Source organism: Agrilus planipennis, unplaced genomic scaffold (assembly GCF_000699045.2).
Source record: "Agrilus planipennis isolate EAB-ADULT unplaced genomic scaffold, Apla_2.0 scaffold235, whole genome shotgun sequence".
In the NCBI taxonomy this organism is placed as follows: domain Eukaryota; kingdom Metazoa; phylum Arthropoda; class Insecta; order Coleoptera; family Buprestidae; genus Agrilus; species Agrilus planipennis.
The window spans coordinates 280253-304054 of NW_020438970.1; the positions used below are offsets into that span (position 1 = coordinate 280253).

General features: G+C 34.5%; 3 protein-coding genes and 1 long non-coding RNA gene across 7 annotated transcripts in view; 2 read left to right on the forward strand and 2 right to left on the reverse strand.

Moving 5' to 3' along the window:
- The window catches only part of LOC108741675 (peripheral plasma membrane protein CASK), a 60953-nt gene extending 53174 nt beyond the window's left edge, over positions 1-7779 (reverse strand). The window contains exons 1-8 of one of the 2 annotated variants that reach the window (XM_018476549.2): positions 7131-7779; positions 6160-6272; positions 5986-6091; positions 4594-4671; positions 4220-4398; positions 3552-3727; positions 3361-3483; positions 3103-3286 (exon numbers count right to left, since the gene is read on the reverse strand). In XM_018476549.2, the coding sequence (XP_018332051.1) occupies positions 3103-3286; positions 3361-3483; positions 3552-3727; positions 4220-4398; positions 4594-4671; positions 5986-6091; positions 6160-6272; positions 7131-7201 (1030 nt within the window). In that variant the 5' untranslated portion in view covers positions 7202-7779. Of the gene's footprint in view, positions 1-9; positions 186-677; positions 805-3102; positions 3287-3360; positions 3484-3551; positions 3728-4219; positions 4399-4593; positions 4672-5985; positions 6092-6159; positions 6273-7130 lie in introns of both variants that reach the window. The other variant, XM_025975370.1, reaches the window with a different exon arrangement.
- The window catches only part of LOC108741678, a 90374-nt gene that overhangs the window by 52901 nt on the left and 13671 nt on the right, over positions 1-23802 (forward strand). The gene's annotated exons all lie outside the window — the stretch shown is intronic.
- Positions 8278-9433, reverse strand: LOC108741677 (probable peptidyl-tRNA hydrolase 2). Of its 2 annotated transcripts, none has more exons than XM_018476552.2 (4): positions 9201-9433; positions 8848-9153; positions 8713-8792; positions 8278-8653 (listed from the first exon to the last, which is right to left on the reverse strand). In XM_018476552.2, the coding sequence occupies exons 1-4, from the start codon at positions 9282-9284 to the stop codon at positions 8452-8454; spliced, it is 672 nt and encodes a 223-aa protein (XP_018332054.1). In that variant the 5' UTR covers positions 9285-9433; the 3' UTR covers positions 8278-8451. The 2 variants fall into 2 exon arrangements, with proteins under 2 accessions (XP_018332054.1, XP_018332055.1); XM_018476553.1 differs by having other exon boundaries at positions 8848-9137; positions 9201-9291.
- Positions 9806-12100, forward strand: LOC108741676 (suppressor of fused homolog). The gene is made up of 6 exons (XM_018476551.2): positions 9806-9931; positions 9985-10136; positions 10316-10408; positions 10471-10649; positions 10710-10938; positions 10997-12100. Exons 1-6 carry the CDS (start codon positions 9929-9931, stop codon positions 11679-11681), a joined length of 1341 nt encoding a protein of 446 aa, XP_018332053.1. The 5' UTR covers positions 9806-9928; the 3' UTR covers positions 11682-12100.

Below are 23802 nucleotides of genomic sequence, written 5' to 3' on the forward strand. Positions count from 1 at the left end.
TCAACTAACGTATAATTTTCCTCGGCAAATAGAGTCTACCAGTCTTCTTCCTCTGCCATGAAAAGGATAGGTTCCAGAAAGGACTATATGTAGCAGGACTCCCGCTGCCCAGATATCTCCTGGTTTACCGTATTGTCGTCGCTGTACAACCTCGGGTGCCATAAAATGGGGACAACCCACACGTGCTAAACAAAAGGAAGTATTTTTTTTTCGATTAACACAAAACAATCCAAATTTTATTATATTAAATTTAAAGGGCTTCTACTGCTCCGATTTTCTAGCGAAAAGCAAGTGGAAAACTTAGAAAGATAAAGAGGACTTTCAGTGGTCGTATATCTTAATGGTTGACACCCTGTCATGCGAAGAAATGTGAAATTCTAGACTGCAGTTTTACAAGAAAAGAATATGATGAATTACTTCCTTCGCGTTTTAAAAAGCAACAAACGTTTTCCATGATAGTGACAAAAATAGCTGCACACTTCGTACGTAAGAATATACAAAGTGATATTCATTTGTTTCTGCTTACACAAAACAATTTCTATATCAATGAGACAAAACAAAAGCTATTAGTTTTTGTTTTATCCATTGCAAACCTTCATTTTTATTAGTTAATAAAAAATTTCGCGTTCATTTATTTTTTTGTTTTGAGGGGTAAGTAAGGAGAAGTTGACACGTACCAACGTTGTTTGTGGAATGTTTTTCGGAGATTTGGATCGCTACCCCAAATCCTCCCAGTTTCACGGGGGCTGAGTTTTCTTTACTAGTCAAAAGAATGCATTCGGGCTTCAAATCCCTGTGAATGATGTCATTTNGATTCCTATGTTTTTTGTTATTTACTTTGTAACAAAACAGATGAACGTACTTCTTTTGTTATTTGTCTTAAAAGCGTTTAAAAAAAAATGAACAACAATTAATAACAGGCAACTGTTTCATTGATTAGTAAATAATTTAACATAGTTATGGTACGCCAGGATGCATTTTTGAAACTCATTAGGATCCGATTAAATTTTCAGCAGGCACAATTGAAAACACATTTCTGTTTCGGGTTAATGCGATAGATTAATATCTATACGCTGGATGTACACACAGTAAATGCGTCAAAATTTTTAATTCTCTTTTGAGCATCAGCTATATCGGATTCGTCGAAATAACGAACGCTGTTTTGGCCTGTCGTGACAATCAACAAATGCTTTTATTGATTTATAGGGTGGCTATTACAGCTGTCAAACTTTTCACAATGTGCGCGTTTAGAAAACTGACACAAGATTGATTACGGTATGATAGCACACGTTTCGCCACTTTTCGTCAAATATTTGGTCAATTCTACCCTTGCCGAAAAAAGAAAATTGGAATGACACATAAAATCACATTCTTCTATTTTTAACAATATCTATCGCAATATGTAAAAACAAAACAGCATCTGCTGCTGTTCTTTTTTGTTTTTGAGATGTGATTGTTTATTGGAAGAATCATGTAGTTCTTTTTTCTTTTAAAGATTAAGTTTTGATTGCTTTCTTGCGTTGAGTTTCGAAAGCTGTGATTTGAGTTTGGGTCGCAGAATCTCTTAAATAATAATTGCATACGTGGAAAGTTTGAGATCGAATTTAATGCATTAAAAGTTTCGAACATGTCAGTTTTCTAACATCTGCAGCCAACGGCACAGTTAGAATGGATCTAGCAGTTTCACATGTTGACTCCAATGTCCTTTAGAAAGCAAAGTTCGGAATTGCTGAAGGGCTTTTAGAATATTGTGGGCACTTTACACCACCGGAATTCGTCCACACCATAAATAAAGGTGCAAATACTCTACAGTTACACGTAAATATTGAATCGCGAATGGAATATTAAATTAACGCGTACTACCTCATGTATTTTTCATTTGTTTCATGAAAATTTGATCAAAATAAACAGAAGACGATTGGCGCTTGTATTTTGTTTTATTTTGTTTCATTATCTTTTGTTGAATTAACAGAATCTCTAATAAAATATTTAACGCGTACTAAAAGCATTTTTCTTTTGTTTCTCTAAAATTTGACCAAAATAAACAGGAGACGATGGGCGCTTGTATAGTAAATGCTTCAATTCAGACCAAAAAACATTTATAAAAAGTATTAGTAAGTTTTAGAATACAGCGGTTCAGTAAACAGAAAAGTTAGAATTTTTAGAATAAAAAAATGGTGGATGCGCCGGACAGAAATATAAAATGAGACGTTTGTGGTACACAACTTCGACAATATCCATAAATTTGCACATTCCTCAGTTAAAATTAAACGAAATACCAAATGTTTTTCGTAATTCCTGGAATGGTTTCCATTTTCAAAAACCTTTTTACAGAGTCAACGTAGGCACCTATATTAAGTTGTTTTTTTATACTTTCTAAGAATTTTACGAATGAATACTTGTAAAGAAATAAAAAGAAATTAGATTCTTGGAAAACGGCTACAAGCGAGAAGATTCTAAGAAAATTGCGTACAAAGTTAGCTACTCGGAAAATTCTCGAACCCTTTTCTTCCGACAAAATTTTCCAAATAATAAAGAAAATCGCTTGAAGGAAAATACTTTGATTTTATAGCGAAAATTAACTAAATGTATATAAACTATTCACAAAGTTCATTGCTGCTTGAGAAGATTCAATAACAATCTTTCGTCATTAAAGGTTTCCTTTCTCAAATCATATTCAATTGTTTTAATGGTTTAGCATTCTCCCATCGAACAAAATAGTTCCCAGAAGACTAAATTTTATTGGGACGTAAAATGTCCATTAAACAATTACCGTTTGGTTATTTTCGATCACAAACATTTTAGTGGTAGCTGTGGCTAGAATTGCACTTTAGTATCCAGTACCTAGTGACACATAAATCGCAGTGATTTATTCGTTTATCTTTTTCTTTTTATAGTTGCTATCATTCGATTTGTACATAAAAAAAATTTATCGTTTGAAAAACATGAAAATCTAATCAAAAGTATGTCTTAATTTTTGGGACAACCATTCTGCATTAAAAACCGTGCTTTTTTGTTTGTACAATGGGATCAGTTACAATTGTTTTTGTTTTTGTTTTTATTTTGACAGGCGTTTGTTCNTAAAAAAAAAGAAACAATTACCGGATGACGAAACCTCTTCGTCTCCGAAATCTGAAAAACTATCTGAAGCAAATTCATCACAGGAAAACCATTTACTAGAGTGAGCAGCACTCAAAACTATTGTTTTCAATTTCCTAAGAGCGTTAATTTTTTTGAGTTCTTCTACAGCTAAGCCAAGATGTATCCGAAGTCCTCTGTCTCTACCCTATAAAAAAAAAATATAAATCAAAATTCATCGATTTCACTCCAAACGTGCTTCTTCTGGTAAATAATCTTTACCCGAATCCATTTATGCGCCAGGACTTCTTGGATAGTTATCCTTTGTTGAGGATCTACGGTTAACATTTGTTTGACTAAGTCTTTTGCGTTATCACTTACAAATTCCCATTGAGAAGTGTCCAGCTGGAACGAGAAAAGATCCAAATCAATAAAATTACCGTGAAACTGATACCGGAAGTGTGTCAACTAACGTATAATTTTCCTCGGCAAATAGAGTCTACCAGTCTTCTTCCTCTGCCATGAAAAGGATAGGTTCCAGAAAGGACTATATGTAGCAGGACTCCCGCTGCCCAGATATCTCCTGGTTTACCGTATTGTCGTCGCTGTACAACCTCGGGTGCCATAAAATGGGGACAACCCACACGTGCTAAACAAAAGGAAGTATTTTTTTTTCGATTAACACAAAACAATCCAAATTTTATTATATTAAATTTAAAGGGCTTCTACTGCTCCGATTTTCTAGCGAAAAGCAAGTGGAAAACTTAGAAAGATAAAGAGGACTTTCAGTGGTCGTATATCTTAATGGTTGACACCCTGTCATGCGAAGAAATGTGAAATTCTAGACTGCAGTTTTACAAGAAAAGAATATGATGAATTACTTCCTTCGCGTTTTAAAAAGCAACAAACGTTTTCCATGATAGTGACAAAAATAGCTGCACACTTCGTACGTAAGAATATACAAAGTGATATTCATTTGTTTCTGCTTACACAAAACAATTTCTATATCAATGAGACAAAACAAAAGCTATTAGTTTTTGTTTTATCCATTGCAAACCTTCATTTTTATTAGTTAATAAAAAATTTCGCGTTCATTTATTTTTTTGTTTTGAGGGGTAAGTAAGGAGAAGTTGACACGTACCAACGTTGTTTGTGGAATGTTTTTCGGAGATTTGGATCGCTACCCCAAATCCTCCCAGTTTCACGGGGGCTGAGTTTTCTTTACTAGTCAAAAGAATGCATTCGGGCTTCAAATCCCTGTGAATGATGTCATTTTCGTGACAATAGCGGAGCGCCTCCAAAATCTGTCGCATGTAGTGACTGTAACAACAAATCATCAATGCTGAACTAAACAATACTGAAAAAAAGAATACTATCGGAATTTCAATTACAAAAAATCTCTTGTTAGTTTAACATAATTGATTGTTTCAATTCCTCAATTTTCAACCCCTTAACACCGATGAAACAAAGACGGTATATAAAACGATTTATTTTGGCAATAAATGAAAAAATTACCTAGCTACTGCCTCGCTGTAAACAAATCCAGCTGCAGCCCTTCTGGCAACTTCATAACACAAATCAGATCCATCCATGCTACAATAAAAATGTACTACAGTATAATTATGAAACCATCAAATGAGAATTAGGGCAAACAAAAGAATCGCAAGGAATTTGTTTTTTAAAACAAATGTTAACCGCTTATTAAACAATTGAATCTTAAACGACAAAGATGTTTTATGAATACAGATAATTTTAAAATAGGTACCGATAAATAAAATATTTAACTCAATGGAAAAATGTGAATCTAGAAAAGTTATAAAAGTTTTAGACGTGCTCTCTTTTTCCACCACTGAAACTCTATATGAGGTCTGAAGATTTGACTTCTCTTTGATGCAAATTGCAGCCTTACCGAATGTTAATATTCACTTTGATCTCATGAGCAAAGTTATTTTGAAACTTCAAATACTGTGACATTTGGCTTTAGCTTGAAATGTCATTAAAATCAATAGTTAGAACTTTTGAAGTATAAGAACTTTCGTAAGCTTCAATATGACATTTTCCAGCAATCTCATCTGGAAATTCTGTGTAATATAAGATCAGATTTTACAAAAAAGAAAACCTTTAGACGCTTAGCGATAAAAGTATAATTTTCTTATTTGTTTTAAGTTGCCTTCCTCTACCTTTATTAGTTATTTCATTGTTTTTTAAAAGGAAACAAATGCAAAACTTCCATTGTAAAAAAGTTGAGTGACCATCCAGTATTTCGTTGTTTTTAAACGTTAAACAACGAAAGCAAATGCGAAAGTCAATTGTTTACGCGATTGCACATACTCATAGTAAATGTAAACATAAGCAAACAATCAGGGTTTAAAAAAAAAAGATGAAAATAGAAAAGTTTTTAGATGCAATGCTACATTAATTTTGATTACTATTCTCAGTATGCTGGTTGAGCAGAGCGTAATTCGGAAAATTGTTTCACCATTTAGATTTAACGACTCAAATGATTTATTTAAAGCGATTTCGTCCAGAGTCTGGCACTAAACTCCAAAAGCACTTGCATTCAAACAAATTTATTGGTTGTGTATTCCTGAAAAACGAAACACAAAAAAAGGTCTCGAAAAGGGATACACAGTTACGCAGACCGTGAAAATTAAAGTGAAACCGACTGTAAATTTCGAAGAAATAAAACTCTCTCAGGACCCAAATCGCTCGCTCAACAAATCTTCCCCATCAAATAATAATTTTTATCAGTTTTTTATTTTCGGCTTTTTAGTTTCAAGGATAACATAATGTATACAGGGTGGTGGGTAAATTAAATAAATAAATAAGTTCTTTATTTGAATTAGGTCTTGCGATTCCCAGCCCTTCGTTTATTTATTGTTTGAGAAGACCATAAAAATCACTTACTATTCAAAAACCATATAAAGCATCCCTTCGGAAGAATAAGTCTCTAGAAGTTCGACAATATGAGGGTGTTTTAACATGTGACAAATTGTCGCTTCTCGTTTAAGGTCTGAAATGTTTAGGGATGTTTTTTTATAAGCGATCGGCTTTTGTTTTCTTTAAAAAAAATATACTTGCCTTCGGTGCTAAGTCCAGGGTGTGAGGTAAATTTTGCGACATCAACAATTTTAACAGCAAACTGTTGATTAGTTTGTCGGTGGATGCATCTTCTGACTGCACTAAATGGTCCCCTGCAAATACATATAAATTTTCGATCTTTTTTGGTTTCTTATTTNGAGTAATGGGGGTGCATTTGTCTTGTTTGTGATTTTTAGAATTAAACAAAAAAAAGTGAAACAAAACACATTTAATAGAATTATTTATTAAGTAAATAAAAACAACTTTTATCACTATTGTTTATGTATTACTACACAGATAACAATTTTTATCAGCTTTTTCGTTGACTAGACGTTTGTTTTGTATCATTATTTAAACAATTGCTCTAAAAAAAAATTTCGACAATTTTTCACAAATGAAATTTATTTTTCACTATTAAAATGGCCACAGTCAAAATTAAAAATGCTTAATAAATAAATAAATAAACAAGTAAATAATTAAAGCACCCTTAACCGTCCAGTTCACAGTTTTGTGCAAAAGCAAGCCCAAAATTCGCCCATGTTACAAAAAAATTGTCAAACAGAAATAAAACCATAAAAATCGTTTACTTTTACGCTTTTATTGAGTAAATATCGAATTTAAATAATAACAGAATTTATTCAACTCTCCAAATGAACAAACCACACAGTTTTTAAAAATTTGTTTTGTATTTTACAGCAGGTACAAATAATAACAGCGATTACAATAGGTACAGTTTAACTAACGATAAATTAATTAAAAAGGCATGCACATTAATTATAATTCTGCTATAGGTGGAGATGGGGAAGTAGGGGGGACGGATCGTTTATTGTAACATATTAATAAATTAACAAGTGCCATAAACAATATAATAAAACCATATAAATTGTGCGGGTAAGCCAGCGGGGATTAAAAATTAATAAAAGCGTTACATTTACGGACTGCAAATTAATTTCTCTATAACGTCTTCCTACCTTCCGATTTCTTCGCACAATTCGTAAACTTCGTCGAACAGTATTTCCTCTTCGGCCATCGTGGAATGCATTCAAAAAAAAAATAACAGAAGTCGAAATGAGGTACGAATAACAAAAACAACGCCCTTTATTGTATTTTTTTGTGAGGATAGATCAAAAAATTCGAATAAGATATCGTAGAATCCAGAAAATTTGCAGGCAAACTGCACTTCTAGTGGTGTGCATTTTGGGTTGCCGGTACACAAAATATCGGATATCCGCACGAATCCAGTCCCATTAAAATGGCTGCACCACTTTCATCAATGAAAACCCTATGGTCAAACCTGTGATCCAAGTGTATCGCCACAAAAAAAAATTGGTTAGTGCACGCAAACCGATCGGCTTAACACATGCACTTTTAAAATTGCAAATTCAAATTCTCACACACACCCACAAAAATTGTGACAAATAAAAACTATGACAGCGATTTTACGGCGAACGAACCGGCGCAAAGGTTGAATCACCAAACAATCAGGTGACATGCGCTGGTTATGGTAGGCCCTTTAATTCATTAAAAAAAGTACAGGAAAACTAACGTTAATAGGCCCTTTTGTCGCAAAAAATGCCGATTCTACAGAATAATTACTCCATCAATCGTAAATAATTATTAAAGAGTCGTCTGTTGCTGTGAAAGCATACTTAATAAAATATTTCTCTAATTGGATTGTTTAATCATGTTTCAAATGTCCTTGGATGTTACAACTGATTGGTTGAATTAAATTTTATTAATTTAAATTAATTAAAATTGTTAGGTCCATAACTATACGTCCCTTTCACCCTTATTGTCATCCTCTATTCTATAATTTACCCTTAAATTTCTGTTAAATACCCTTTTTTTTATATATTAAGTGTAAAAATTAAGATTTGACAAGTTCAACAATGCGATTGTCAATGCTTTATCAAACAATGAAAATGACTGAGTTAACAATGGGGTTTTATTGATCATAGAGTAAAAATGACTGAGTCAACAATTAGGTTTTATTGATTAAACAATGGAAATTGACAATATGAACAATGAATCTGTGATTGTATACTTATTTGACCTTGCAATCGATCCCAACCCCTTAATAATTGCTAATATAAGGAAATATTAATAAGTAGACAAAAAGATAATTCAACATTTTTTTATTTAGTATTGGAATTGGTGTAAACATTTGGCTTATTCTAATAATCTAACGCACCGCTAGATTTTCTAAACGTAAAATGTGAAATTGCAGTTAAATATAGTCATCATGCAAAACGAGAGAAATAATTTATCAATAAATCTACATAAAAAAAATAGTTACAACAAACTTAAATTCCCAGTTACTTCGTCTACAGTTGCAATGTCTCCAAAAAGCGCCAAAACTGTACATGAACCTGCAGGTATTTGTGTTCTGCCTGCATCTTGAACTAGGTATGAGATCAACTCGTGGCTCTCCCCCTTTTTTTGCAATTCCTTCAAGTGAACATGGTCGACTGCTTTTAACACTATTTTCTTTTCTCTGAAATAAGATGTTTGCAATAATAAAATTAATATTATCCAAAAGGAGAGAGAACAAACCCTTCTGAGAGCCAAACATCTACGGCAGCTTCATTTTTTTGAAGTAGTTTATTGTAAAGGCCTAAACATGCATGTGCCACCTGAAACATTTACTTTAAAATATGAGGTTTCCCTGTTCAATGTGCTCAAGGTTACTTGTGCTGCAATTTTTCCTGTTCCCATGTTCAAAGATATGTTTACAGCGAAAACCATTTTGAACTGTTCATCGTACTCATCAAAATGATGCTCCCTGCTCCCATGTTTCTGTTCCACATGGATTTCTCCAGCTGCTTCAGACATTAGCACCTTTTCTTCTTTATCTATTCTAACATTTTCACCACTTAAACTGTCACCCTGTTCGGCATTCGTTAAGACAGAAAGTTCTGAATAGTCTACTTCAGGATTGTCATATAAAAATGTCATTGCAGCTTCAACGGAATCGTTTCCTGTACAAATCAAGGCCTATAAATTGGAAATTCAGGTAAAGCAGAGACACCTTTTAAACTTACATGTTCGGCAATTTGTTCTGAGATTCCCATTTCGGTTAACAACTTTAAAAAGTCCTTATTTGGCTTAACTGGAGCTGCATTCATGGTTTTGGATATTTAGAAGAACCTTAAATCGAAGAAAAATGAAGATAACCACCCCTTGTGTGGTGCACCTTGTCAATTTCGAAAAATAGGTTAAGTGTAAAGACAGATTTGTAAAGATTTGGATTTGGACAATGGCTAGGAAAAGAGAGGGAGTGATTTCCCCTTTAATGCCAAAATCGGTGGTTTCATTCCAAGGTCATTGGTTATGCCAATTTTGCATTGTTGGAAAGGTTTTTGAGTTAGGTTTTATGTTAGAGTGGGGGAAGGGTGATTCCCCTAACTTCTCTTATAAGGGGTATTGATGATCTGATTTGAAAACGGTGATTCTGATGATAATGTGCTTGAAACAGCATCGATTTTGATCATTACTGTTATTCCTGGTTTATATATAGTACCCTTTTTTGGAAAAATACATAAAAATCGGCCTATTATATGTACGATTCCTTGTCGACTTTGGGTTTAAAATCGTAGAAGACTTGTAAAATCGAGATCTGGCTCCGAAGTCTCACGAATACGGGTTCGTGTGAGACTCGTGGTTTTGTTGTGATTTCTGATAGATCGGAGGATACACGATAGATCGTTGATTATTTTCTAAGGCTGAATCCCGAATGTTTGGGCTAAGGTTTTTTGTGGTTTTTTGGTAGATGGTACGTATTTTCCATTAAAAATTACTTATATTTAGTGACTTCGATCGTTTTAGACAATGAACGAAGCCGGTGCTCTTCCTCATGGACCACCAATAAATATTCTTCCTCCAACTCCTGCAGGACTAGAATCTCTCTACTCGTTATGCCGTAAAATTTATCCTGATCAACCAAATCCTTTGCAAGTGACGGCATTATTGAAATATTGGTAATATGTTTTGAAAATTTTAGTTGAGGCAAATGACCTGTCTGCCATTAATGAGAATGAGTTCTAAATTTAAAACTCCACCCTTACTTCCTGTTACAGTTATTTTTAGTTGGCTTAAGCTTTTTCTTTATATTTAGTGACCATTTTCTCCAATTACCATTTTTTATATCGATGTTTAGGCTTGGTGGTCCAGATCCTCTGGATTACATTTCCATGTATGCAAACCCTGGAAATCCTCAGGCAAATATTCCCCCTCATTGGCATTATATTAGGTAATGGGTGTGAATTTAAGCTTCAGTTAGTTCCATTACATAAGGGATTATCTTTTTTTAAGTTTTGGGTTGTCAGATCTTCATGGAGATGGCAGGGTTCATGAGGTTACCACTCCAAATGGAGTCTCAGGTTATGGGTTTGAGTTGTCCTTTAGATTACAAAGGCATCCAGAGGAGACAGCTCCTCCCACTTGGCCGGCTACATTGATGCAATCATTGGCAAAATACGTTTTTCAATCAGGTACCTATCACAGTGTTACTGATAGTGAAACATATCACTAAAGAATTGTCTGAAATATAGGCAACACACTCTGCGCGGGTGACCACGTATCCTGGCACTGTGCTTTGGATAACAGCGAATCTCGTATACAGCACATGCTGATGACCACAGACCCTCAATTGAGGAGTACACAGACTCCTTTTGGTAGCGTTGACTTTGTCCAAATAGTTGGAGTGTGTGCCGAAGAACTCAGAGCTGCCCAACAATGGACTGGTACTGGTGTCTTAGAGATGTTGAGCAGGTTTTCACAGTAAGACCTGTGGTTTATTTTTTGTAACTGTTTTCTCACTATATACCATCTCCTGTAGAACCGGGGGTCCTTGGCTCATAACGGATATGAGGAGGGGTGAATGTATTTTTGATGTGGATCCTGCTGCTCATGAGAAGATTGAAAATGGGTTTGAAGTCGAGGGATCCAATTTAAGTGGAGTTAGTGCAAGGTGTTCTTGGGCAGAGGTAGATCCAAGCAAACTCATCAAGGCCAGGTCTTCCAAGGAAGAAAATCAAGACAGTTTAGGAGAGAAAACCGATGGACAGGGTTGCTCATACTACACTCACGGGAGTCAGAACGATATAAGCAATTTCAAAAGCGACGGGGGTAAAGATGGAATGGGTTTACTGGAGGCGTCTGAAATTCTGCAGGTGAAGAAGTTGGAAGGACTCAGTCTCGTTTTTAACCTCGAAGCAGGCAGTCTGCTTCCTCTGGCGATCAGAGGGAGGGTGAAGCACGGCCGTCACTTCACTTTTAAATCGATTTTGACCGACACTGTTATAACATTAGTTGCTAACTCGGTTACAGGTACTTTAGTAAACTCCGAAAATCCGTACGTCGTTCAAGGACCTTGGCTACAAGTCTTAATACCTGACGACTTAGCTCAGGACATGGCCACAACATTCCAGGTGCTCACGAGTCCCGAAATCCTAGCTCTACCAAAGACTTTTACTTGGCCCGATAAAAAACTTTCGATTACTATCGTACCCGATAAAGTCTGAAACGCTCGACTGTTAAACTAAAAACATGTTACGTGATATTACAATAATTAGGAGGAGCCTCAAGTCTTTTGTTTCTGTTCAACTGAGTTAATTAGAATTTAAAATCAATTTTTATTTTTTTTACTAACATATTTATATACAATTACAAGCTCAATGACCTACTCAACACTAATAAAGTAGGTCTAACACTATTCGTAGATGTTTTAATTAATGGGTAGTTTGTAGAAGTTTTACATACTACAGTGTTTTGTACTTAAAATTCAAAATTTCACCATTTTGTTCACATCTAAAGTGCTTTAAGTTTTGACTGACTTTTGGTTTTTTATCTATACTTTATGTTCACAATCAGCGTCAAATTATTTATAATTTATTTGTATTTATTGTAAAAGTATGTTAACGCTTACAAATGTGCACATAAATATTTATATTGTCTTTTTACTTCCATGTGTGCCTTACAACAGTATTGATAGAATTAGAAGTACTGCAATACCATAAAAATAAGAAAAAAATATATATATACATTGAGTAATCGTTGTTTGGGAATGTTCAAAAGGTTTTATAGCCTAAAATACACCAAATATCTCAATTCAGTAGTACAATGTGCAATAATGAGGTTTGACAGGTTAAACAATGATTCCCACCAATTATAACAATGAATCAGTCATTGTTGTAACAATGAGGTTTTGGTTAGAGTAATAATGGTGTTTGATAGGTGAAATAATGACAGATTAGCAAATAAAACAGTTTTCTGTTGTAGTTATTGCAAATTCTTCAAATTTTGATTAATATTTAGTGTTTATTGTATTACTTGTGGTCACAGTAAGGGTGAAATTGGTTATTTTATTTATTTTTTTGACTGGAGTAACTCAGTGGTCATAAACATGCAAATATCTATTTATTTTGACTTTAATTTAATTCCATTTGTACTTTGAAGCACTGTATGTTATCTAAAATTAAATATATTGTTATTCGCTTAAACACAGTTTCATCGAATTGAATTTATAAAGAGAAATTACTATTTAAAAGCTTCTAAAAGCTTAAAACTCTGCTTCTAGTGAACTTCAACAGTAAATATCATTAGTTATTTGAAGGAACAATGTGCAATAATGAGGTTTGACAGGTTTAACAATGGCAGGCACCAATTATTACAATGAATCAGTCATTGTTGTAACAATTAGGTTTGGATAGAGCAATAATGGTGTTTGATAGGTGAAATAATGACAGATTAGCAAAAAAAAAATTTCTGTTGTAGCTAATGCAAATTCTTCAAGTTTTGATTGATATTTAGTATGTTTATTGTATTTTTTGTGATCACAGTTAGGGTAAATTACTTATTTTTATTTTATTTATTTTGTTGACTGGAGTAACTCAGTGGACATAAACATGCAAATGTCTATCTATTTTGACTTAATTTAAGTCAATTTGCCCTTTCAAGCACTGTATTTTATTTAAAATTAAAAATACTGTTATTCGCTTAAGCACAGTTTCATCGAACTGGACTTATAAAGAGAAATTACTGTTAAGTAGTGTTTAAAAGCTTCTAAAAGCTTAAAACATAGCCTCTAGCTAACTTTAGCAGTTAATATCATTAATTATTTGAAGGAACAATGTGCAATAATGAGGTTTGACAGGTTTAACAATGGCAGGCACCAATTATTACAATGAATCAGTCATTGTTGTAACAATTAGGTTTTGGATAGAGCAATAATGGTGTTTGATAGGTGAAATAATGACAGATTAGCAAAAAGAAAATTTCTGTTGTAGCTATTGCAAATTCTTCAAGTTTTGATTGATATTTAGTATGTTTATTGTATTTTTTGTGATCACAGTTAGGGTAAATTACTTATTTTTATTTTATTTATTTTGTTGACTGGAGTAACTCAGTGGACATAAACATGCAAATGTCTATCTATTTTGACTTAATTTAAGTCAATTTGCCCTTTCAAGCACTGTATTTTATTTAAAATTAAAAATACTGTTATTCGCTTAAGCACAGTTTCATCGAACTGGACTTATAAAGAGAAATTACTGTTAAGTAGTGTTTAAAAGCTTCTAAAAGCTTAAAACATAGCCTCTAGCTAACTTTAGCAGTTAATATCATTAATTATTTGAAGGAACAATGTGCAATAATGAGGTTTGACAGGTTTAACAATGGCAGGCACCAATTATTACAATGAATCAGTCATTGTTGTAACAATTAGGTTTTGGATAGAGCAATAATGGTGTTTGATAGGTGAAATAATGACAGATTAGCAAAAAGAAAATTTCTGTTGTAGCTATTGCAAATTCTTCAAGTTTTGATTGATATTTAGTATGTTTATTGTATTTTTTGTGATCACAGTTAGGGTAAATTACTTATTTTTATTTTATTTATTTTGTTGACTGGAGTAACTCAGTGGACATAAACATGCAAATGTCTATCTATTTTGACTTAATTTAAGTCAATTTGCCCTTTCAAGCACTGTATTTTATTTAAAATTAAAAATACTGTTATTCGCTTAAGCACAGTTTCATCGAACTGGACTTATAAAGAGAAATTACTGTTAAGTAGTGTTTAAAAGCTTCTAAAAGCTTAAAACATAGCCTCTAGCTAACTTTAGCAGTTAATATCATTAATTATTTGAAGGAACAATGTGCAATAATGAGGTTTGACAGGTTTAACAATGGCAGGCACCAATTATTACAATGAATCTGTCATTGTTGTAACAATGAAGTTTTGGAAAGAGCAGTAATGGTGTTTGATAGGTGAAATAATACGGAATTAGAGACATGATTGTTGCGTATCACTGTGAATTAGTCTGTAACGCCTCAAAAACTCAACAATAGTAAATACATAAGAATTAGAAAATAGTTATAGGGAAAGGCGGGAATTGTATTATATTGTGAAAACGATTTGGCAACATGGGCACTCTGTATTAAAAGTGGGTGTTTCATAAAAGAGAGAACTGTAGTAGTAGAGTTCAATTTATAGATTGCTACTAGGGGTGAATTTGTTTTGCTTGTGGTATATAGAGGGCAGCAAATGGATCGAGAGGGTAAAATTCGAAATAAGAAAATGTAATTATTTTGAAATATTATTCTGAATGTAATTATTTACTTAGGAAAACGCAAATCAAAAGTCCAGTTTATTTATTTATTTATTTAGATAGAGATTACAGGAGATTAGATCAATTAATAATGAACAATAAAATTAGTCTTTACTTTGGTTTTAGTTAAATCTAAAAATGCTTCAATTTGATGTTCCAAAGTTTGATTGTTTGATGTGCATTTGTCTAACGTAATCGGTTTCAAAAATGAACCAATGGAGAGCGTGTAGATGAAGAAAAAGTGCAAACGCCGTCGACGTTCAAACGTTCTGGAAACAAAAATATTGTCACTTACTGATGGCATCTTTACTATCGTGATTTGTTGCAAAAGCCATTCTCGACGGCACACACACTTCTTGCATCCAGAGAAAGTCGTAAATAACCTCCGAAGTGGCTCTGACGCCGGCAACCAAGAAGTCATTCATTCCGTTGAAAAATAGTCAGTGGGACGGCAACGGCCACGACGACGACGACGCCGGGCGTCGCGGACTCGGCACACCAGTTCTCTCGTCGGCGCTCCAAAAAACTTTATGGGCATCGAGTAAACAATAGATACGATTCTCTGTTTCTGCACTCCATTACTATGTAGAAAGAATGGCCCTTGCATCTGATAGAAAGCTATAAAAAGAAACGGCATCGTTATTTCGGAATTCTATCTCGCCCTTAATCGATACATGTATGGGGAGATGAACAGGAAACGGGCCGATGTAACTCGGGGATTTGAGCGGATTAGATGGCACGCGGAACATCAGCTTGCATGCAAAACACTTGCTTCTTTCTACTTTATAGCTATACACCTCTATTACCCCATTTGCAACTTGCAGGAAGTGGTAGGTTTTGTTTACCAAAACACGTATTCGAGAAGGCGGTCTTGCAACGAGTTCACCCCAAATGCAGATTTTATATGTGTAGTTATTTGCCTGCAGGAATATCTCTACACGAAATTAAACTTTAATTGTTCTTTCTGTGTTTGTTACTTTTAGAAGTACCTCAAGGTTCGTCCTTGAAATACGTCACCCAAGGTTTTACCTTTTCAAAACCTTTCAGTCCACTTTCAGCGACCCCCTAACAAATATTATGTCACAAAAGCTAGTCCCTCCTCTATAAGCGATTTCTTGTGATTTTAAGAATTGTCAAATTCGGAAAAACGTTAAAATAAAATTAATGAACTACAGGAACTGCGAACGTCACACTTCCTTAGACTCCCTCCCCCCTTGTCATATCTCGTCACTAAGCAATATCCCTCCCTTACGTATTTTATGAATAACCGTTAATTAAAGCTTAAGTACGAAAACTTTGAATTTTAAACTGTTGACTACGTTTTTAGACAAGAAAATCAAACCATTTTGCATTTTGATTTTATAACATCCAAATAGGTTCTTATACCTGAATGTTGTTTGTCCAAGACGTTCAATACAGGAATAACCTGGATCTCATTAATTTGCCACTCTTAATAGGAATTTACGTTAAAAATTTTTTCGAAAATGTTCGCAATGTACAAGGGGCTTATTTTGAGCTACTTGATGAGCATTTCACGCACTTAATGCTAAAGGAATTTGCCCGTAGGATATTTATGGTTATTCTTTAGAACCCTTTTTCTGCTCCTAATTGACTCTAACCACAACTAGCTACTAACCCTTCAGTTTTATTGACTTCCTGTTCTTCTACTATTACTATGAATTTAATTTTTTAAACAATTTCAAAAACCTCACAGACGACTCCCTAACTATCTCGTGTTTTTTATATTCGTTTAAAAAAAATTGGTTGTGTTATCGAGGTTAGTTAATAGAGGCGCGTATTGTTTCGGAAGGGATCGATGCCTCCCGTTTTAAAAACATATTTGGGAAGAGGGACTTATTGAAGACATATTTTCCCGTTTTATGGCAGCACATATAGCATCGATGCGGGGTTAATTGACTTTGAATTTTTCCGTCCTCGCATGGACTTTTCTGCCAACTCTTTTGCCAAATATCTTTTGTGATACTAACGCTGCTGAATACATTATACGAAGAAGTTTACAAATAATTTCCTTTCGTGTGTGCAAAAAAGTTCGGCTAAGCAAAAATTCCGCCGTTTTGAATTATTGATGAGGCAAAAAACGGCAATATTACGTATCTCGTATTCTGAAAGATATTCGTACCATATCAGAATAGACATCTCATATTTTATACAGTTATTAGGTCAACATTTTTAACGCCGGAATCAATGAAATTCTCATTTGTTTTATTCACAACAGACTGTCACCTTTTATATTTTTCGTTGTTTTAGAATCGTTAAAAAACAATGAATTTTGATGATGTGTAATTGTTTTTTTAATCTTTATTCCACCACTTTAAAAGTTGAACTTCTTCTAGTACCAATGGCTGGGGTAGTTTACATTCTTTATTACAGTAACAGCTCAGTTAATTTAACTTTGTTTACCGTTCACCCCTTTCGGATTATTAGCGAATATAATTTCAAGTTTAGCTAGGTGAATTTATACCTAGCTAACATTAATCGGAATATTTGTTTCGAGATTCTATCTTTACGATAATATTGTTCTGGAGCTTGCCATAATGGCTCCCGTGTACGTAGTATCTCTTGCACACGCTTGCTTTACGTTCTCCAGATTACTCACCACATTAACATTTGTACCACACTATTTACTTATTACGTACGCAATAATGCCTTCCCTGTACATGTATGATGTTGCGTAATTGTTTTTATTATAACGAACGAACCCTTGTGTCATGGTAAATAATTCTGAATAATGTGAGCATGACGCTAACTTTAATTGAAACTGTTCGAGATCGTTCAAATGGTAAATTACGCGGGGTAAAGATGGCTCTTGAACTCCATTAAAAGTTACATGCCGCTTAAAATTATATGTATGCAGGTAGCTACCTAACAACTTCCATTTCAGAAAGGTATTTAACTTTAATAAACTAAAGTGCAAATGCTAGAATTTGAACCAGCAGTTTCAAGAACTTGCAGAAGGCGTTGCCTAAAACAACAGAAAGCTCCTGAAGACGCGACGAACAAATGAAAATTGTATTTCATTTATTTTATTTGTTGCTCTTTCTTTTGCTAACGATGAAACAAACGGTGGATTTCAGAACCTACTTCACGATTGTTATTGATTTTTTTTAAATAATTTTCCCGTGGGAATAGCATCATCGTAAGTCCGTCCCAATTTTGTTGTCCTGTATCACTCCTTCCTCATATTTTTTTTATCAATTCTGCATCATCTTTAATCTCCGGAGAGAAGCCCGAAAAAAAAAAAAAGAAAAACGCTTTCTTTAAGTGGAATTGGAGAATCTGAACCGTTTTTTGACACGCATTCAGAAAAAAATTCTTTATTTCGATGGTGCTGAAAAGGACGAGCGTTATTTATTCATCACACGTATATAATGTGTGAGTAGGACGCGAGGACTACTTTTAAAACTGACGCCCACGCGATAGCGCAGAGTTTCGTCCTGTAATAAAATCAAAACTTTAGAAGAAAAGTGTTTTTTAGCAGGTGGTCGTGTTAGATTGATTGCCTATCTGTATTGAACACTTTTTAAGTCGATAAGTTTAAAAGGTTTCTACAGTCCATTTTAATTTGTTAGAATTGTGACCTTGAAGAAATCTGCGCGAAGATAGAAATAATACACACTAGGCGTGAGCAAGACAGAAATAGTTGGAACAAACGAGCAGAGCTCTCGATGGGCGGTCTTAGGAGATCGGCTAGAACTGTACAGTACTAGACGAAAATGTTTAGCAATTTCTTAAAACAAAAGTGTATATAAATTAACAATAGAAAATAAGGCAAAAGTTTTATAGGTGTGTAGAACGTTAAGTTAATTCACTTGTTATTATTTTTGGCTAAATATGCTTTTAAATAAAGCATATTCTTAAATTTTAACGAGGCAGTTTAAATAATTTTGCAAATGGTACTGTACACTTTTGTCTAGTTCTCGCTCGATGTTCGGTGGGGAAGTGAGCTCCGCGGACAAATATGATTGAATTTGGAATTATGCTACGGCGCATCCTAATAAAGGGTAGGGGCATATCTCTAAATTCTTGAAACGAACAGTTTCTTTAGGTAAGAACGACAAGGGTTCTTCTATCTAATCTAATGACCTTTAAGTTCTGTTCTGATTTCTAATGCCTGTTAGGTGTTCCCAATTCGATGCCTTAAAATTCCGTTATCCCCTCTGTTTTGATTAGAGACGAACGTCAACATATTTCCGAGCCGTTTCAAGCACTTAATCCCACATGTCGAACGGTTGGAGTCCAATTTATCCGGCCGCTTGCTTTACAAGTAGCCGACCATGTAAATGATTTTCCGGGAAACTTGTACGCTTTTATTTGATCCGTTTGGGTGGATTTCTGTAATAGAAATTTACGGCAGACTGATTCCCGGCCCGTAAAATAAAGGTATAACTCTGCTATCCAACGGGGCACCGCCGCGCCGGCCCGCTGGCTCTCGGGATCTAACGTGATGCCCTTTTTGTGCTGACTGTTGTAGGTATGAGAATCGAAAAAATAATGAGTTTAATCTAAAAAATTCTGCGAGTCCACCACGTAAGTCCCCAACAACGAACTAACCACCCTTTACACTAAAACAGAATTTATTATTTCTAAATTTCCCCATCAGCGAATTACTTACTTGAAAACCGTTCGTTCCAAATTTAATTCAGTTCAATTTTTTTTTCATCTCTATTATTCCATCAGAGTTCAAATATTTGTTCAGTTTCGTTCGGTAAAAGTCGACCGGTTCCAAAACAAAAAAATGCCCTGAAAGTTGGTCCAATTCATAATTCAAACAGTATAACCGAGTGACCGTCCCTTTTTAGAAAATTAAAAAGCCCGGGTGCAGATGCAAAAGATTTAATCAGAAAATTAAAGTTGATCCCTGTGCAGCCCCGTCGACTTTTGCCCTTATTTTGTTTCGATTAGGTCTTCGCGAACCCTGAAAATTCCCTTCTAACAATATCTAGTAAGTACCTACTAACTTAATTTTTGTCGGAATGGATCCTGGCTGACATTATTAGTCTAATGACTTTAATCCAGATTATGGTTTCTCAAAAGCAGAGGCGTAGAGAGATGAAGGAGATCATCTATCAGACGAACAAAGGGACAAGTAGCAGCCTTTCTCAACTTCAACACGAACTAAGCGCAAAATGAATATAAATTAGTTTAAAAAGTTAGTCAACTCGAACTGCAAAGCAAAAATCTGTCAGAATTATTATTGATTCTGCAATACGTGTTAGGTATAATCGAATATACAAGGACAAAATCGATAAATAATAGATCAAGAATTTAATATTATTTATGTTTTTACACCTTTAACAATCTTTTTCGAATATCTAAATTAATCGACCCTGCGCTTTCTTTTGTTTTATATCTCTACTAAGTACTTCTTTTATCCTGAATCATCTGACTTCCTGGATAACAAAAATCAGCCTTATTAAAAGTTTTGTCTCCTGTCTTTATATTCACTCTTTCTTTCCTTTTCTTCCCTTGCACACCAATATTTTTGTTTTATGTTTAATTGCTTACAATACTACATCCATTTTACTTAATCCTCTCTTGAACTCCTCCTTTTCATATGCTCATATATCTTACAATTAAATACAAAATTTATATATAAAAGAAATTATGAGTGCTGTGAGTACAAGGCTAAGTATTAGTATTACGTAGTTAATATCAGCAATTTCTTATGCTGCAGTGTACGATGTGTTGCATACCTATTACCAACAATTCCTTTAAATTTAATTTTATCTACAACTTTTAACACAAAGAAAGTGATTAAACAAATCGTTCACAAAAGTGAATTTTCGATCACTCCAACCAATAGTGTTAAAAGTCGGATAAAAAAAATATCTATCAAAAATTAGACCACCCTGTGTAAAAGATGGACGCTATATCATCTTTCGGTGTGTAAGATGGTGAATAATGTTTACAACTCATTGTGGGGGTTGTTATCAGGGTTACGAAATGACGTCATCAAATTGGTTTATCGACTTCGCCGCGAAGTAAAGCGTTCCGACGCCAGCGGACGCATTTATATTCGTCCGAAGTAAAACGAAAAACTACAAAAAGTTTTAGTTGCAAATAAATAACGTGGCCGATGCATATATATACTTATACTATGTACGTAGTACATGCTTTATACATACATCTACAGCTGCACGGTTCGTTACTGGTAAATCTCTGGGTTGTTTGTTTGCGGGGGACAAATTTATAGTGTTTTTTTTTGGAAGTCGACACGCGGACTGTTCCGTTTTGAAACTTTTCGTTTCTGCGAAATTAATAATAAAGAAGCGGACTCACGACCCCAACGTTCTCTGATATCGACTCATTACTTCCCGACACTAATTAATTTTCTCTCGCCAAAAGACACCCTTTCCGGCCGCCGCCCCTCTTGTGTTTTGCTTAATAAACCATCGCGACGTCAAAATTTTCAAGATGAAAATGTAAATACAAATTTCCAACCGCAACGAAACGAAAAAAAAAGCGATCGATGATGTCCACGACATTACGGGCGGTTTTTGCAAAATGTCACAGGAATTTAGAATTTAGGATTGTTAATTAAATTTTGTAATGGTGTCATTCAAATTCTGATAAATACAATAAGGACTTAATCTTAAGTATACTCGAAATTATTGTTAGGGTTTTACAGAAGATCGATTTCTCAAAAATCTTTTGTCTATAGGGTTGTTCGAAAAGTCATTTCGTTTTTTTTTTATGGAAATGAAAGACGGTTTTCGTATAATAAACAAATACTTTATTAAATTATATATTGACCGTTCTGGTCCAACACCTTTTGCCATCTTTCTGGTAGTAGCATAATTCCACGCTCATAAAATTTTTGGTCTTTGCTGGCAAAAAACTGATCGAGGAGGTTTTTGACCTCCTCATTTGAGGTGAAGGTTTTACCGTCTAAAAAATTTTGGAGTGACCGGAACAAATAATAATCCGATGGTGCCAGGTCTGGAGAATATGGTGGGTGCAGCATTGTATCCCATTCAAGCTGTAAAAGCTTTTAGCGAGTGACCAAACTTGTGTGAGGTCTCGCGTTGTATTGGTGAAACACTACACCTTTCCTGTTGATTAGTTCTGACCTTTTCTGTTGAGGTGCATCATTCAGTTTGTCCAGCTGATGACAGTAGACCTCCGAATTAATCGTTGTGTTATCAGGTAAAAGCTAAAAAAAAACGATTCCTTTAAAATCCCACCAAACAGACAGCATCACCTTTTTTTGGTGAATATCGGCTTTGGAAATGGTTTGAGCCGGTTCATCTTTTTTGCTTCATGACCTCTTGCGTTTGACGTTGTTGTATACAACCCATTTTTCGTCCCCAGTGATGATGCGCTTCAAAAACGGATCATTTTCGTGCCGTTTGAGAAGCGAATCGCAGACGTCAATGCGGCGACACAGATTTCTCTCTGTGAGAACATGGGGAACCCATACATCGAGCTTCGAGGATAATCCTAGGCCTTTCAAGTGGTCATAAACTGTTGAATTTGATAAATTTAACCTCAATCCGATCTCACGTGTTGTTATTCGCCGGTTCACATCAACTAATGCCTTTATCGCGTCTTTATCAGCTTCAACCGGCCTTCCCGAACGTGGTGCATCTTCGACATCAAAATTGCCGGATCGAAATTTAGCGAAATTTAGCACTGGCGTACTGTCAACACACCTTCTCCATACACATCAGTCAATTTCTTTCTGGCTTAAACAGCATTTTACCCTTTCTGTAGTAAAACAGTAAGATATGTCGAAAATGCTGCTTATCGCTCTCCATATTTAAAAGAGCACCAACCAAAAACTACTGCGTAGAATTAATTGGAATTAAATCCTCTGTCGGGAAAAAACGAAATGACCGAACAACCCTATATTTGTTTTTGCGCTTTTAGAACTGTTAAACACTAACTCGAAATAATCGATCGTCTCTTGTTTTTAAAGTGAAGCACTTCTTTTATAATTAGTCAAGGTGATGAGTTATTTTTAATTTATCGATCAACTTTACCGTGTACTTCTACTTATCAACGAAAAAAATAATTATAGCTTCCAATCATTTTTCAACCCCAAATCTGTAGCCCACTCCCGAAATTTACAATGATAATTCAGCAATTTGTGTTCCTTTAAAAGCAATCGTCTTTATGTGTTGGCGCAGATGGAGGAAGCTGGAAAAAAAACCGTTTCCCTTTCAAATTAAATTGCTAAAATAGGACACATCTTTTATAGCCCGGCTTCCGAGCGGTAAAAAAAAGCCATAAAATTCGGAAAAGACACGACACGCTACCTAATAATTTCCATGTACACGGGATACATTACATAATCCTAATGCGTAATCCATCACTTTACTTTATAGGTTCAGATCATCATAAAAACACCATTATCACGTAATGGAGATTTAGATCAAAATTTTCTTCTTTACATAACATCGAAGTCACATCAGCGTCCTCATGTTCGTTACTCCAAAATATTTTTCAGTAAAAAAGTATATACAGGCCTAAATTACATTATTGTTTGTAATGTAAAAGAAGACCAAACGACTACATAAAATATACGTATTAGATATTAAGTACATCAGATAAAAACGATTAGGATTAGGTTTTTGAATTTCGGAAATGCCAAAAGAGGCCACCTACATTTAGAACAATTAGCTTAACTTCCCATGCGTCAAAAATCTTCTAGCTTTACGAATAACAGTAGAGAAAACGATAGAAAAAGGAAAGAGTGCGTACATAGGATTTGTATATTTGGAAAGGTTTTGAGAATTGACATTTAGTTTGTATAAAAAGAGCAACAGGCAGTTATAAAGCTGGGGCTGCAATGTAGAGAAGTAAATATTAGGAAGAGAGTCAGACAAGGATGTACACTGTCACCGCTACTTTTTAGTCTATACATCGAAGACGCGATCAACATCATTCACAAGAGTACAACGGCAAAAGATTAGTATGTTTAGATTTGTATCTAGCAAGGATTTTAAATTAAATGGAAGCGAACAGAATTGTATGAAAATAAATAAAAGTAAAACAAAGATACTGGTATGCAA

Bases quoted from the DNA above. Each gene is read 5' to 3' on its own strand.
- LOC108741677 (XM_018476552.2), bottom strand. From the start codon at position 9,284: ATGAATGCAGCTCCAGTTAAGCCAAATAAGGACTTTTTAAAGTTGTTA. The intron at 8,793-8,847 runs GTAACCTTGAGC...TAAATGTTTCAG, and splicing joins CAGGAAAAATTGCAGCACAA to GTGGCACATGCATGTTTAGG. The intron at 8,654-8,712 runs GTTTGTTCTCTC...ATCTTATTTCAG, and splicing joins GATGTTTGGCTCTCAGAAGG to AGAAAAGAAAATAGTGTTAA.
- LOC108741676 (XM_018476551.2), top strand. The intron at 10,137-10,315 runs GTAATATGTTTT...ATCGATGTTTAG, and splicing joins ACGGCATTATTGAAATATTG to GCTTGGTGGTCCAGATCCTC. The intron at 10,650-10,709 runs GTACCTATCACA...TCTGAAATATAG, and splicing joins AAAATACGTTTTTCAATCAG to GCAACACACTCTGCGCGGGT.